Here is a 14649-nt window from a genome sequence, read left to right as displayed (position 1 = left end):
CAATGGCCTTATCGATCCAACAAAGGAAAGAGCTCAGCACATCTCTCTCTCTCTCTCTCTCTCTCTCTCTCTCTCTCTCTCTCTCTCTCTCTCTCTCTCTCTGTCACATACACACACAGACACATGCCACTGAAATCCGTATGAGCTGCAGGAAGTGAATCACCATACATCATGGACCACCAGCATCGAGAGAGACTGGTCATTCAGACATGTGTGCCTTTGACTCCGACTGTGGTCATTCTCATGAAAGAGCTTGTTTTTAATACACCACCCTCATCAAAGGGTTCATAAATGACTGACCCACCAGAGAGATAGTCATGAAAGGGTCTGAGATACACAGACAGAAATAAAGATAGATAGAGAGAGGCAGTAAAGGTCACATAAAAGGTCATTTTAAGGAAGATAATGAGGCACTCGCAGAGGGTAGTCATCTGTACAGGCTACACAAGGACCTCTATCACTGTGTGTGTGTGTGTGTGTGTGTGTGTGTGTGTGTGTGTGTGTGTGTGTGTGTGTGTGTGTGTGTGTGTGTGTGTGTGTGTGTGTGAGTGATATGGCAGAACAAGACTGCTCTGTGGTGTAACCGTACACACAAAGGATGATCACATTATCGTCAAGACAGTATTGGGGAGATATTTATTTTTTGAAAGAAGTCTGAAGTTATGCTCACCAAGGGTGCATTTATTTGATCAAAACTACAGTGAAATATAATTGCAATTTAAAATAACTGTTTTCTATTTTAAAAAGTAATTAATTCCTGTGAGTGCAAAGTTCCTCAACACTGCTAACGGAAGTATAAAACAAGCCATCTCATTTTAGCTTTTTTTCTAATTTTTTCCTCTGTTTGTATCTCACCTCACAGGAAAGGCACATGAGAGCAGGAACTGATGCCAGTGAAGCTGAACATATGTGTGTGTGAGTATAACAGACAGCACTTGCAGATGTTTTATCATTTACAGGTTCCATCTGCAGAGATATCTCTCCTCTCCTTATGCTGCACTACAGCACACACACAAAGCAGAGTACTTCAAGTCAAGCATCTGAAACACCATTTTAGCAAATATTCACCTAGTAAATCAGCTAAAAGTGTGTCATTTTTCAATATTAATTCTTCAACAAATTGGTGAACAAAAGTGAAGACTTTAAACTTTGTGGCTGTTGTTCTTTTCAAACATTGCTGGTTATTGAGCTGTACTAAAATGCAAAGTTTTCTGTACAAAGTTTGAGTTTAGGACGGGACTATCTGTTTGCCTGTGGGGAGAACAGTCACTTTTGTGCAAATTCATTTGGTGCCACTATGTGGTGTAGAAAGTTCACACTTCACGCTATAGGATGCGTCAGGGCACAATTAGCATTTACACAATAAATTCCATGTGATCACACGCATTTTTCAGCTACCTCCAAATGTGGTTTGAGTGATCCAATCACAAAGCAGTTTGGACCCCCGTTTACACCTGTCTTTAGCATTGTCCATTTGTGATCAGATTACCTGAGACAGATGTTAATACCGGGTGTAACACACACTAAAGAGCTACGGCTGACACCAAACCCCAAACGGACACATCCTGCCTAATCTTCCTCAGCAGCAGAAGCCATAATGACCCTCACACACATACAGCCCCAGGCTTCAGACATCAGACAGTCCCACCGACCAAGTGCTAGCACACTAATGCAATGACACGCCACATTACATGCCCTCTCCAGCCATGGAAACTGAGCTTTCTCTGTGTGTTTGATTAAAGAGGTAGAAAAAGGGCCAGCCCTTCACTTGCTGGCCACAGCCACAGTGTTTCTTTGGGAACCATTGGTCAGGTTGAACTAAAGGCTCTGATATACTTCAAGCGAAATTAAAGAACGAACTGATGTGACGTCATTTCAAACAAAATTAGGCTGAAACGAAGTTTGTTTAAACTTCGTTTTGGGAGTTCAAAACAGCTTGCCAAAATGCCAAAGCGAACTTGGTAAACACCTTTGTTACTACCAGTGGTCCGTGGCGATTACGTAATAGGTAGGTGTGCGCGGAGGCTCCGCCTTCTTTCACATTAAAATCTTTTTCTGGTTCATCTGGCCTGTTCAGTTGGTTGAGGTGAGACGTCCGCGAGGGAAAACAAGTAGTACTTTTGATGAAACGTGACACTGACACTGTGTTTCATGTTTAATACGGTAAATCTGCTTCATTTGAACTTTACTGGACTTTACTGGAGAGCCATAGAACTTGTGCAAACATAACCACGCTTCTATGATCAGATGCTTATCTTATGCTTTATTAAAATGCTTACTGTTTTCCCAATTTTGTTGCGTGTTACTGAGAGGAAAGTGCGCAGCACAGATTTACATTTTCATCTAAACGCCGCTCTCAGCAGTGTGGGTGGCGTCAGACTTTCAATAACAGTACATCGCTGCTCACGTTTTACCCCTAAACGAAGAACGAAAAAGAACTTCACCTTGAGTATATCTGGGCCTTAAGTCCTAACAGAAACAAACATTCACCTGGGTGTTTGTTTAGTTTGTTTGTGGAATATGTCTATGTAGCAAGTCTACACCAAATTTCCTCTAGGGGACATTGAAGTATACAATATTATGTTATGTTATGTTATGTTATGTTATGTTATGTTATGTTATATTATATTATATTATATTATATTATATTATATTATATTATATTATTTTAAGATTAGTAATATTATTAATCATTTTAAAGGGAAAGTCTGCAATTTCAGCACCACTAGTGGCACCACACAGAATTGCAGTCTGTTTAAACAGTCGTGGACTTGTTTTTTTCGTTTTTTTTAAAGCAATACGCTTTTCATAAAAGCAATAAGCCACATGAGGTTAACAGTGATGTTTTCCCCTGTTAAAGAGGTTTTATGAACATCTATAACCTGTTGTAAAATCACTGTAATGCACATGTTTGCTATTTATACGTCTTGCAAACCACAAACTGTGTATGTGTGTGTGTGTGCATGTCACTGGGTTTGACCTTTTGGACTGTTGTGACCTCTATAACTACAGGGCTTTGCACATGATATCCGCACTTTGACCTTTTCAACTGCAGGGCCACAAGCAGACACACGCGGAAATGACCCAGATTGATCCTTAAACACATGGAGGCAAGCAAACATTATGACTGAGACTGAGAGAATTTGGCTGTTAGAAAGAGTGTGAGAGAGATCAGGCACAATCACATCTTATACAGCCAAACAAAACGGTTGTGGTGTTCGTGCAGTTGCCCTTAGTGACTGACCACAGGCTACAAGTACGCATTGGTTTTCTTTTTGTGTGCAACTAAAATGTGCAAGAAAAAAAGTAAGTAAATAAACTGAAAAATGAAGCAGAAATAGTTTGATAAACATGGGAACAAAATCTTATGTTCGTAACAAACCATCGTAAACTGTATTTATTTTTTTATTTTTGTGTCATTATTTTAATGAATAATTTCATTATTTTATTTCAATGTGTGTGCATTATTCTCTCACCATGACACCATGCATCTTCATAGGGTGTGCAATTCCTGATGAGAATCTCTATCCCCTCCTCGCAGATGGTGCAAGGCATGCAGGGGTCCAGTGAGCTCTCCCGATCAGAGTAGGTGTCTCCCTGACACTCCTCACAGGACGTGTCGTGGGAGTGCTCGCAGCGATACAGCACTCCCTGACCGTTGGGACACACAGTGCAGGGCTCGCACTGGCCAATCAGTTCGTTCATGAAGTAGCCGTAGTTGCACACGCACGCAGCGTCGTTCGAGTCGGTGCAGGGGGTCTGCATACGCATGAGACCTGTGCACTCTCTACACGTCTGACATCTCTCTGTGTGACTGAACGTTTCAGAGAATGTCTCACCTGGAGAGAGAAAAAGAGAGATATAATCAGAATGACAAGATAATTACAGTTTAATCTGCCTTTCTCCTGTAAATAATGACCCCTCAGGTTAAATCATTACGTCCTTAGCACTTTAATTATAATTAATCAGTGATCATAATAGGGCAAGGAAAAACGGTGAGGAGGCGAGGCCCGTGAAAACAGACAAAGAGAAAAAAATTGGTAATCAAGGAAAGGAACAATGTGCTACATTGTGTTATAGAGATCTCTGTGTGTTCAGTTCTGTTCATTTCAATATGGCAATGATTTCTGCAGTCAAAACACAAGTCTACCTGGCTTTACTGTATACATAATGCATCTGAATTTAGTTTAAACTGCTCTCGACATCTTTCAGATTTCAGAATAGCTGTGCAGTCCAACGGCGAGACCAAGGTTTGTCCGGTTGTGTCGTAACAAATATTGTCTACAAAGAGCATCTTTCTCCATAAAAGTATTTGTTATATTTTTTTTGCAAACAGAATATAAATTATACTGATGTAGTCACTAGTGAAGTGTTTTGGACTGTATGCGTTCCTGTGGTGACAGCAGCCAGTCAGTGTTGTCGTTTTTCTTTAGCAGAGTGATTTAGTCACATGGCATTCATGGATCAGGTGAATGGCTCAAAAGCTGTGATTTCTACATGTTGCATATTTCCAAGTGGTTCTACACCATCTGATCACTGAGGTGTAATACACTGCTAATGCCACTTTATTAGGAACATCTTGCTAATACTGGGTTGGACCCCCTTTTGCCCCATTAACTGCCAAAATTCTTTTTGGCATAGATTCAAAAAGCTGCTGGAAACAGAGATTTTTCTTTTTTTCAGACCGTTCTCTGTAAACCCTTGAGATGGTTTTGTGTGCAAATCTGAAATACTCAGACCAGTCCGAACCAAGAGCCATACCACGTTCAAAGTCACTTAAATCACCGTTCTTCCCAATTCTGTTGCTCAGTTTGTATTTCAGCAGATCGTCTTCTTAACCATGACCTTCTTCTCAAGATGGAGTAGCTGCCATGTGATTGGCTGATTATATTTCCATTACAAGCAGTTGAACAAGGGTCCATGTCTTCTTTGCTTTTTTCTGTCTTTTTCATCATTCCAAGAACTTCAACTTAGTTTTTGAAAGATTATTTGACTTCCTGGACACCGTTAGTAGTGCCTAAATTCAGCCCTGAGGTAATGCGTTACCTTGTTGCATTTAACTTTATTTAAAGGGCTTTATTAAAGAACTTTTCTCAAGAAGAGTTTTTCCCCTATGTGAGAATTTGAGATGCCATATGAAAATAAAACAAGGAGATGGAAAATTATTGCGAAAGCTGTAAATTATTCAAAGGGTTTGTGTGTGGCTTCGAGTGAAATCGGGTTTACTGTAGAGCAAAGAATGTGTGACAGGCATTTTGGACGGCCTGACGGGTTTGTAATTTAAACCCAGCAAATTTAGGATTTCAATGTTTCCCTAGATCTTTTTTTATATTTTATCAATATATTTATTATTTTCACATGAACAATTTACAGAATAGGTTCAGTAAACAAGTACACAATCTTTATCGTTCCCTAGACCTTGTCTCTCTGATAACAGGAGAGGTGAGAGCAAGGATTAGAGGACAATAAGAATATGTTTGTTTGTTTTTTGTTTTTACAGGAATGGGAAAGCAGTTTATGCTTGATGTTCTTTATAAACCAGGTTGTTTTAAATGCCTGGTCACGGTCATGGCAGCTCTTGTTTGTGAATATGGGGGACACTCTGGCTGTCTCTCTCTCCCCACACCAAAGACAACTTTCTCTCTCTTAAACAGTCCTCATTTAAAAGAAAAAGAAAAAATTAGATCTCTTTAATATGTTTCTGCTAGACAGTATAATAAAATTAAATTGAGACTTTTGTCTCTGAGCTTAGATTCACAGATATAGGGTGGAATCAAAAGTCAGAGATTTCGGCATGAACATTTCTCATTATTTTTTTCCCGAAACCAAATTATCTTCTCCTAAGGAATTTTAGGAGAAAACATCTGAGACAAAGTTGATAATTAAATGAAACAAATGACAAGCCTTTCTGAGCCAAAACATTTTCCTCTGCACTATCGTGTGTAAACAGAAGGTCAAGTATTCATTCCCTGTTACACACAGCAATAAACTTTTAAACTTGTTCAGACCAATTTATGTTAGATAATCTGTCATTACCATAAAAGGATCTGACAGATAAATCTGAGCTATTATATTGGACTATCATCCAAGATCTTACAACAGAAAGCAAAGGAATGTGAACAGGATGTGAACAGGATGAAAAGGCAGAAACATCCGTTTTGTTTTAGTACAGCAAGAATGAAACTCTTTTTATGTCCACATAAACATTTAAAGGTGGAATCTACGAGTTAGAACCATTAACACCAAATAAACCAGTTGTATTTGTCTTAGGATGAAGATAATATTTCATAAAGAAAACCTCAGAAGCGCACTCTAAAACAGCGAGCAGCAGATACACATCCGCACATTCACAATAAATGTCATCACCAGCACACTAATCTGACGGTTCTCCAAATGCCAGTTTGTTCATCTTTAGACTGGTTCACCATAAAGTAAGGGTAAGATATTATCAAGAATTTCAAATCGTGTTTGTCTCTCATCTGTGTGTGTTCCTGTTGTTTAATTATCATGGTGCTGAACAAACAAAGAAACAAACAGAGATAGGCAGAAAAACATGCAGATAGATGTCTGCTGGAAATGCTCTTATATTCCTGGAAAACAGGACAGCTTTTCATCACACAGCTGTTTTCCACACTGATCCAGAGTAATATTTAAATACTCAGATGTTGCTCTTTTATAGCTTAGGAAATTTAAAAATTCTGTAAATTTCCTCATGTTGTTTCAAACGCATGTCCCCTGCAGTTGACTGTTAAACTCAGATCAGTGAACTGGATCAGTAAGCAAAAAAATAAATAAATTATTTAGGCTCTCAACATAGCCTAAGTGAGTTAATAACTATTGCTTTGATTTGAACTTTTGATTTAAGTGTTAACTTTGTTTGAGATGTTTATCCCTAAGTTTCTGACAATTGTTGACACGGTAAGATCTCAGTTGTAACATATCAATTTGATGAGGAAAAGTTCCTCTATCTCTAACTTAGTTCATGCTGAAAGTTGTGATTGCAGATTGATGAGAACACACTCTCAAAATAAAGGAACCAGAACAGGGTTTTTACAGCAAATGCTATACAGTAAGAGATATTTTGGTTCCCCAAAGAACCTTTCAGTAATTTAAAGTGTAAAGAACATTTAATAAGATTTCCACTATAAAGATCCCTTGTGCAATGAAAATGTTCAACACTCTTAAAAATAAAGGTTCTTTATTGCCATTGATCGTTCCATGAAGAACCTTTAACATCCATGGAACCTTTTCCTTGCTTTTCCTATTTTAAAACTGGCGGTCACAAGTTTCTGTTCGTCTTGCTGGTAACCCCGCCCCCAGCCCCTGATTCAAGCGGTTCTTACTTCTAGACCAGTAATGTTTAAGAACCACTTTTCCTGGTTTAGAGCTGGTGCTTTGGGTGTCGAAAAACAAAGAACCGATTTGAAACTAGGCTCTGGCTCCGAACCAGCACCAGCACTGCCTTGGTGGAAAAGGGGTATCTGTCACCATGCGGGAACAGTTGTCTCCCGCACGTGTTGAGTGTATTTTAAACACCCTGAGCAATGTTCTCATTCTCCTCACATAAGAATTAGTCTTCCCGTGATAATGACTATAAAAAGATAATAATAATAATAATAATTCATTACATTTATATAGCGCTTTTCTCTGCACTCAAAGCGCTTTACATAGAAGGGGGGGAATCTCCTCAACCGCCACCAATGTGCAGCATCCACTTGGATGATGCGACGGCAGCCATATTGCGCCAGAACGCTCACCACACACCAGCTTACTGGTTGAGAGGAGACAGTGATGAAGCCAATCAGTATATGAGGATGATTAGGAGGCCATGATGGACAGAGGCCACTGGGCAAATTTGGCCAGGATGCCGGGGTTACACCCCTACTCTTTCGAAAGACATCCTGGGATTTTTAATGACCACAGAGAGTCAGGACCTCGGTTTAACGTCTCATCCGAAGGACGGTGCTCTTTTGGCAGTATAGTGTCCCCATCACTATACTGGGGCGTTGGGACCCACACAGACCACAGGGTGAGCGCCCCCTGCTGGCCTCACTAACACCTCTTCCAGCAGCAACCTGGTTTTCTCAGGAGGTCTCCCATCCAGGTACTAACCAGGCTCAGCCCTGCTTAGCTTCAGTGGGCAACCAGTCTTGGGCTACAGGGTGACATGGCTGCTGATAAAGCCTAGTTGATGACGTATTTCTGTTTGGGACCCATTCACAGCTCATGTGCAGAGCAAAAACAACTATGGCGGAAGGCGGATGTGAAGCTGAGGCGGGTTCCTTAACGAGGAACTACCTCTACAATCTGGAACTGGTACACACAGACATATTTTCACTCACCGAACACTGACTGAGCACTTGAGAGTTTCGCTCTCCGTCAAGCAATCCGTAAAGGGCACTATTTCAGTTCATCCTAATGAATGCACAGTGTATTTGACGCACAGTAAACACTAGTGTAAGGCGCACGACTCGCTGTCGCTTTGCTGAGAGCACTCAGTGTTTCTCAGACACTCAAAGAAAGAGCAAGAGAGTTTTACATTCCACGCAGAACCCTTTATTTGAGTGCTAGGATGTTAAAGGTTCTTTGTGGAACCATATTTACCTTTATTTTTAAGAGTTCATTTTGGGATAAGATCTCTTGAAGCATGTGAGATGACAGGGATCCTTTTCTTAGGAGAACATTTTGAGCAGCCCCAGACTTAAGCAAAAATTTGAGATCACATTTGTCATTTTCTTTTTCTACATTTTACAATATGTAGGATCTGAACAAGGAAGAAGAGCGATATTCATCACTGCAGTCTGTTGATGCTTGTTTTACCAACAGATCATGTCTTTTTGAATCTGGAAATATTTGATGCTGGGCAGGCAGATGTGTTTATGCTTAAAGTTGGCCTGAGGGTGGGGTGTTCACCTCTCAGCCAAATCTTGAACGGAAGATTTCCTTAAAACACTCGATGTTCTGTTCTTGTCATGTTTGCTCTTGTTGTGCAGGTGATGTTAAGGCTAATGACTTGGTTACCATAATCAAGGCATCTAAACCATGCAAAAACAACTGCTCAAACATGTTGTACTAACAAATATGAGATTGCTGATGCAGTGATAACGCTGTTTTTTATTATGACCGATTTAAACCTAACCCGTTGCATTCATTACCAGATTATAGGCTAAATTATTTTTAATCTTCGTTAATTACCTTTTGATGTTGTAGGTACAAGATGTAGCACTTCTCCATATCACTCACACACACACAGTTAATAATGTTCTTTCTAAGAGCAATAAGCTGACTGGTCTCCAGTGCTCTATGGGAGGAGAGGGGGATGATGGGTAAACATATGGGTCATGTGATGCAGGCCATGGTGAACTCTGAAAGTGTCAATTCAGCCGGACAAGCCTTTCAGCCCATCTGTTTGTTGTCTCACTCTCTCTTTCGTTTCTCCTTCATTAATTATTAATGGATATATATGACCTCGTTCTGCAGTGGAGAATTCAAAGATCAGTCCATTTGTCACCCAACTAAGGCTGGCCTAGAAAACTAGCTAAATATTCTATATCTATCTATCTATCTTGTATCTATATATCTATCTATCATCATCAGTTTGTGTGTCTGTCTATATCTGTCTATCTATCTATCTATCTTGTATCTATATATCTATATATATATATATCATCATCAGTTTGTCTGTCTATATCTGTCTATCTATCTATCTATCTATCATCATCAGTCTGTCTGTCTGTCTGTACTTAAATATCATTGTTCATTAATTAAAAAATTATGAATTGTTATAAATTATGAATTATGAGCATATGATATGCTCAGGATAACTGTTATCTCATGGGTCAAACCTATGGTATTGTTTGTCTGTTTTGCGTTTACTGTAATATCCCTGCCGCCTTTGAGAGAAGAATGCATGACATGGCCCACATGCCGCCTGATCTCCATCTTACTTTCATTATTTCTATATTTTGGCTCTAGTGTTTACTTCTTCATTCTTTTTTGAGTTCACTTTAAACATATCATCTTTAGAGTGAGTTAAGACTATTGTGACATTCCTATAGAGCGTGTGCACACAACCATGAACAAATGAACAGAGCACCAGCCACGTGTTTGCAGGGATACACCTGAATGCAGCCGTCCCTGCACTGATTATAAACGGATATCACAAAACTAACAGAAACAACGGAGAGCCCAAACACACATGCTCTGCTGATGACTGTTTACACGCATAATAAATAGCTCCATCACACACCACCGTTTCTGTCAGGAGGGCAAATGGAAAAAGACTCGAGCTGCCTCATACGGCGTGTCTTCCTGTAACGTCATCAGCTGAAGTCTGTGCGATTTTATCCCTTTACAATTACAGACAAACCAGCCAGGTGCGTGGGATCTTTTTACGCTTTTCTTTCGGAGCTGGTTTTCTGCTTGGCTGTCATTTGCTGGAGGAGAACTGTAACTAGAGATGTTTGCCAATATTTTGCTGGCACATTTTAAAAGATTTTGTAAAGTAACTTAATACTGAACGGGCCTAGAAAAAGAGAAAAAAACATCCATTGCGTAATGCACTGTATTCTGATCTATAATCACAACCATATTGGTTTATCAGAACAAACTTGAATGTGTTTCTCACTCTCTCTTGCTCTGTTTTCACAATTCAGTTGTTCTTTAGTACTATGACTGTTTCATTTATAATACAGTTAAAGTAATAAATCAAAGCTGCGTGGAACGGTAGAGCGGCTGCACAGGCCAATAAAAACAGCGATGGCTCCAGTCCTGAGTTCTGCTTAAATGTTCAGTAGCAACAACCTCTCTCTTTCTCTCTCTCAGAATACAGGCTGTATTAGTCTTAGTCTGAATGGGTTAGGGCATATGATGTTGCCTGTGCTATAATGCATCATTATCTAAAGCTGTTATTTCCCAATCCCCATCAGTCATTAGTCAGCTCTCTCTGAATTAATACACTGACAGATTCCAGTTCAACACTGCTCCTACAGTACCTATAACAAACAGAATATATAACAGACTCACGTTCATTCACATTTCACTTCAGAACGACAAAGAGTCCTTTCAATTATGCATTGTAGAAAAATATGGGTAAATCTTATGAAAACATGTCCAGGTCACGTTCACCACAAAATCATTCACCACATTATTTTCATGATTATTCAGACACTTTTTATTATTTTCCTTTGTTTTTATTATCAATGTTGTTGTTTTTTAGATTAGACACTATTTACACTACAGTAAAAGTTTTATTTTGTATTTAAACCAGCATAAATTAGTACAACAAATACTATTATTTATAACACAAATATAAATAATATTATAAAGTAAAATATAAATAGAATATTCATTATTATTATTAATTAAAATATATACAGTAATGGGAATTTGGAGGAAAAAGTCCTTAATTGACATAAAATTTACAGCAAAAAATCTGAATTGTACTAAAAATATGCTTCACTTTTTAAAGCAAAATGTAGAGCAACTGGAGCAATTTCCGATCGTTATCATACGGAACATTGACAAAACATAAAAAATAGCATTAGGTATCATTTTATTACTAGTTTAATTATAGTAAACATATCACAAAAACCTACTTGAATCAAACCAATGAACCTATTGTTGTTAGCACCAAGCTCTAGCCGTTGAGCTACAAGATCATTTTTGATTTATTATGAAATCAAAGTAATCAATGGAAAGTAATATCAGTCCGCTATTACGTGTGTGTGAGTCAAAGATGTTGGCCTGATTTGTGATGAAATGGCGGCTGAGACAGTAGCTGCGATGGTGACAGGTTCGTGTCAATCAGTTTTCACTTCGATGTGTATGTGAGGGAGGGGGAAGAGAGAAAATGGACAGCTAAATATTTCAGTAGTTGCTGATGTGTGCTTGTGTCTAGACTGGGTAGGGGATGAGGGGGCGAGGATGCATGAAAGAGGCGTGTGTGTTTGTGTGTCTTTGCCAACACTCGGAGAAAGGGGACAGGAGACTAACGCAAAGGTCACAAAATGTGTTTTTGTCTATCAGTAAACAGGAAGCTTGTTTTGTTACACTAAAAATGAATGCAGATGCTTTTCTAAAATAACATTCACCATCTTTATTTATATCCCACACAGACTGAAAAAACAAAAAGCACCCAGTTGGGTTATTGATGTAAAGTGTCCTGTCCTGAAACATTAGATCTCCTCTATTTCAGGCCTGCCGTCCTAAAAGCTTCTCAGCGCTCACGGAGGACTGTTTGTTTCTCTTATTGAGAGCAGAAAGTAGGATAAAGCCCATTTAGGAACCATTCACAACAAAAGAATGAGACCTGCTGTAAAACAGGTGAAAAATGTGTCTTGTCATTTCCAAATGTGCCAGTGCCTTTTCTAAATGTTTCTGTGAATGGAAAGAATATATATACTCTACCATCCAAAAGTTTGGGGGCAGCACAATTTTTTAAAGAAATTAACTTCAAATCGATTAAATCGATCAAAAGTTACAGTAAAGACATTTATAGTAAAGATTTATGTAAACAAATGCTGCTCTTTTGAACTTTCTCATCATCAAAGAATTTGGTTTCCCTAAACTGGTTTCCCTAAAAAATAAAGCAGCACAACTGTTTTTCAGCATTGATAATAATAAGAAATATTTTTTTGAGCAGCAAATCATCATATTAGAATGATTTCGAGATCACATGAAACAAAAATCAGCTGTGCCATCACAGGAATAATTAAAAAATGTATTAACATTGACAGCAGTTATTTAAAATTGTATTACTATACAATAGGGCTGAACGATATTCTGTTTTAACATCGACATCGCGATGTGCGCATGAGCGATAGTCACATCGCCGGAACATGCGATGTGAAGGGTAGTAGCACCCATGATGTATTAAGAGAACGGTAGCACCAGGGTAGCACACAGTAAACACGAGTTTGTTGTATGGCTTGTTGCTGGGGTGACATGCACGTTCCGCGTTGCCTGCACAGTGATTGGTTCGCTGTGCCGCTGCTCAGTGCTCACCGCACTGACTCCCATTGACTCCCATTCATTTTGGCGTCACTTTGACAGCGAATAACTTTACATCTGAGGCGTTTAAAGACTCCATTTGTCCATTATTTATTTCTAAAGAAACACGACAATAAAGGGCTCCATTACCTTCTATGTTACATTATGGCCCTGTAGAAATAGTTTTTTGTAAAAATAGGCTAACGATTGCGTCATAACCACTCGACTCTCTGTCGCACAGTAGAGAAATTACCGTACAGACAGGAGGAGAAGGACGTACTGGCGTTACATTTTAAAATAAATACTATACAAAATAATTAATCAGAATACTTACTCCTGCTTACTCACGCCAAATAACTCTTTGCTCAAGCTCGCCGCCTCTGCAAGATTAACGTTGGCAGTTTGCACACACAGCTACTAGAAGATTTACATCTGTCAGACATGTTGCTCACGTCATCAAGCTTAGTTTGAGCAGAGAATGTCTAATAGGAAGACAGTCAAAATTAGACATTCTCTGCTCAAACTAAGCTTGATGACGTGAGCAACATGTCTGACAGATGTAAATCTTCTAGTAGCTGTGTGTGCAAACTGCCAACGTTAATCTTGCAGAGGCGGCGAGCTTGAGCAAAGAGTTATTTGGCGTGAGTAAGCAGGAGTAAGTATTCTGATTTTTTGACTGTATTCACTGGAAGAAAGCGTGGTTACTCCCTGAGAAATATTGTATGTCCAATAAAATAAGAGAGGTACACTTTAAGATTCTTCATAATGTTTACCCAACTAACTCACAAATTTCCTCTTTTGTTGATATCTCTGACCTGTGTGTATTTTGTAAAGTTGAGAAAGAAACTTTGCTTCATTTATTCTACCACTGCAATCAGGTTAAGCCTCTTTGGCAGAGCTTGGGTCTTTATCTTTCTCATTTTGTCAAATGTGATTTAAACTTTTCATTGATATATTCCTCTATTTTTCTGGGAGTGACTGTGCTATTGAGAGTGTTGTTAATTTCTTTGTGTTGCATTGTAAATTTTTTATTCACAAAAACTAATTTCTCAAGTCTTTGCCTAGACTTGAGGCCTTTATTGCTGAGATTTCCCTTATTGTTAAATCTCTTAAACTCATTGATAATAGTAAGAACAAGAAGTTTCTTAAGTACTATGTACAGTTTTTTCTTATTTGAGGAGGCTGTTTTGTATTTATTTTTTTTTTATTTATTTTTTTATTATTATTTTATTAATGTTTTCAATGCAGTGCTGTATATTGTATTTCTTTGTTAAAGGCATATCAATAAAAAAAAAAAAAACTAAAAAAAAAAAACTTTTAGAGAGCAAAAAAAAAAAAAAAAAAAAAATGTCTAATAGGAAGAGAATTGACCTTTCGCCGAGCCCCGCCCCCCTTAGTTACTGTTGCTACGTCCGACAAACAAATGGTCAAACACGACCAGCGCGACAGATTGCCATGACGGAAAAAGGTATACCCGTGCGTGTCAGTGACCTTTTTTGGAGCAATACCTCCGCGATATCTTCCAGATTGAGGCAAAAAGGGTTACAGTATGCAGTGGAGGGATATATTATAATATATAAATACGCAATGAAGGAGACACGACTACTATCTACGTCTCTATCGAGGCTAATGCTTACCGGTGTTCATACACATCATTTG

At 38.7% G+C, this 14649-nt stretch overlaps 1 protein-coding gene and 1 long non-coding RNA gene across 2 annotated transcripts in view; both read right to left on the bottom strand.

Moving 5' to 3' along the window:
• The window catches only part of LOC309509719, a 358786-nt gene that overhangs the window by 246101 nt on the left and 98036 nt on the right, over positions 1–14649 (bottom strand). The gene's annotated exons all lie outside the window — the stretch shown is intronic.
• ngfra (nerve growth factor receptor a (TNFR superfamily, member 16)) overlaps positions 1–14649 on the bottom strand; it is a 38440-nt gene that overhangs the window by 16255 nt on the left and 7536 nt on the right. Inside the window, exon 3 of the mRNA XM_082184194.1 lies at positions 3477–3839. Within this exon, the coding sequence (XP_082040320.1) occupies positions 3477–3839 (363 nt within the window). The remainder of the gene's footprint in view (positions 1–3476; positions 3840–14649) is intronic.

Source organism: Leuciscus leuciscus (assembly GCF_965113295.1).
Source record: "Leuciscus leuciscus genome assembly, chromosome: 1".
NCBI classification, from domain to species: domain Eukaryota; kingdom Metazoa; phylum Chordata; class Actinopteri; order Cypriniformes; family Leuciscidae; genus Leuciscus; species Leuciscus leuciscus.
The sequence above is the reverse complement of the archived record's forward strand: the minus strand, read 5'-3'. Positions and strand labels throughout refer to the sequence as shown.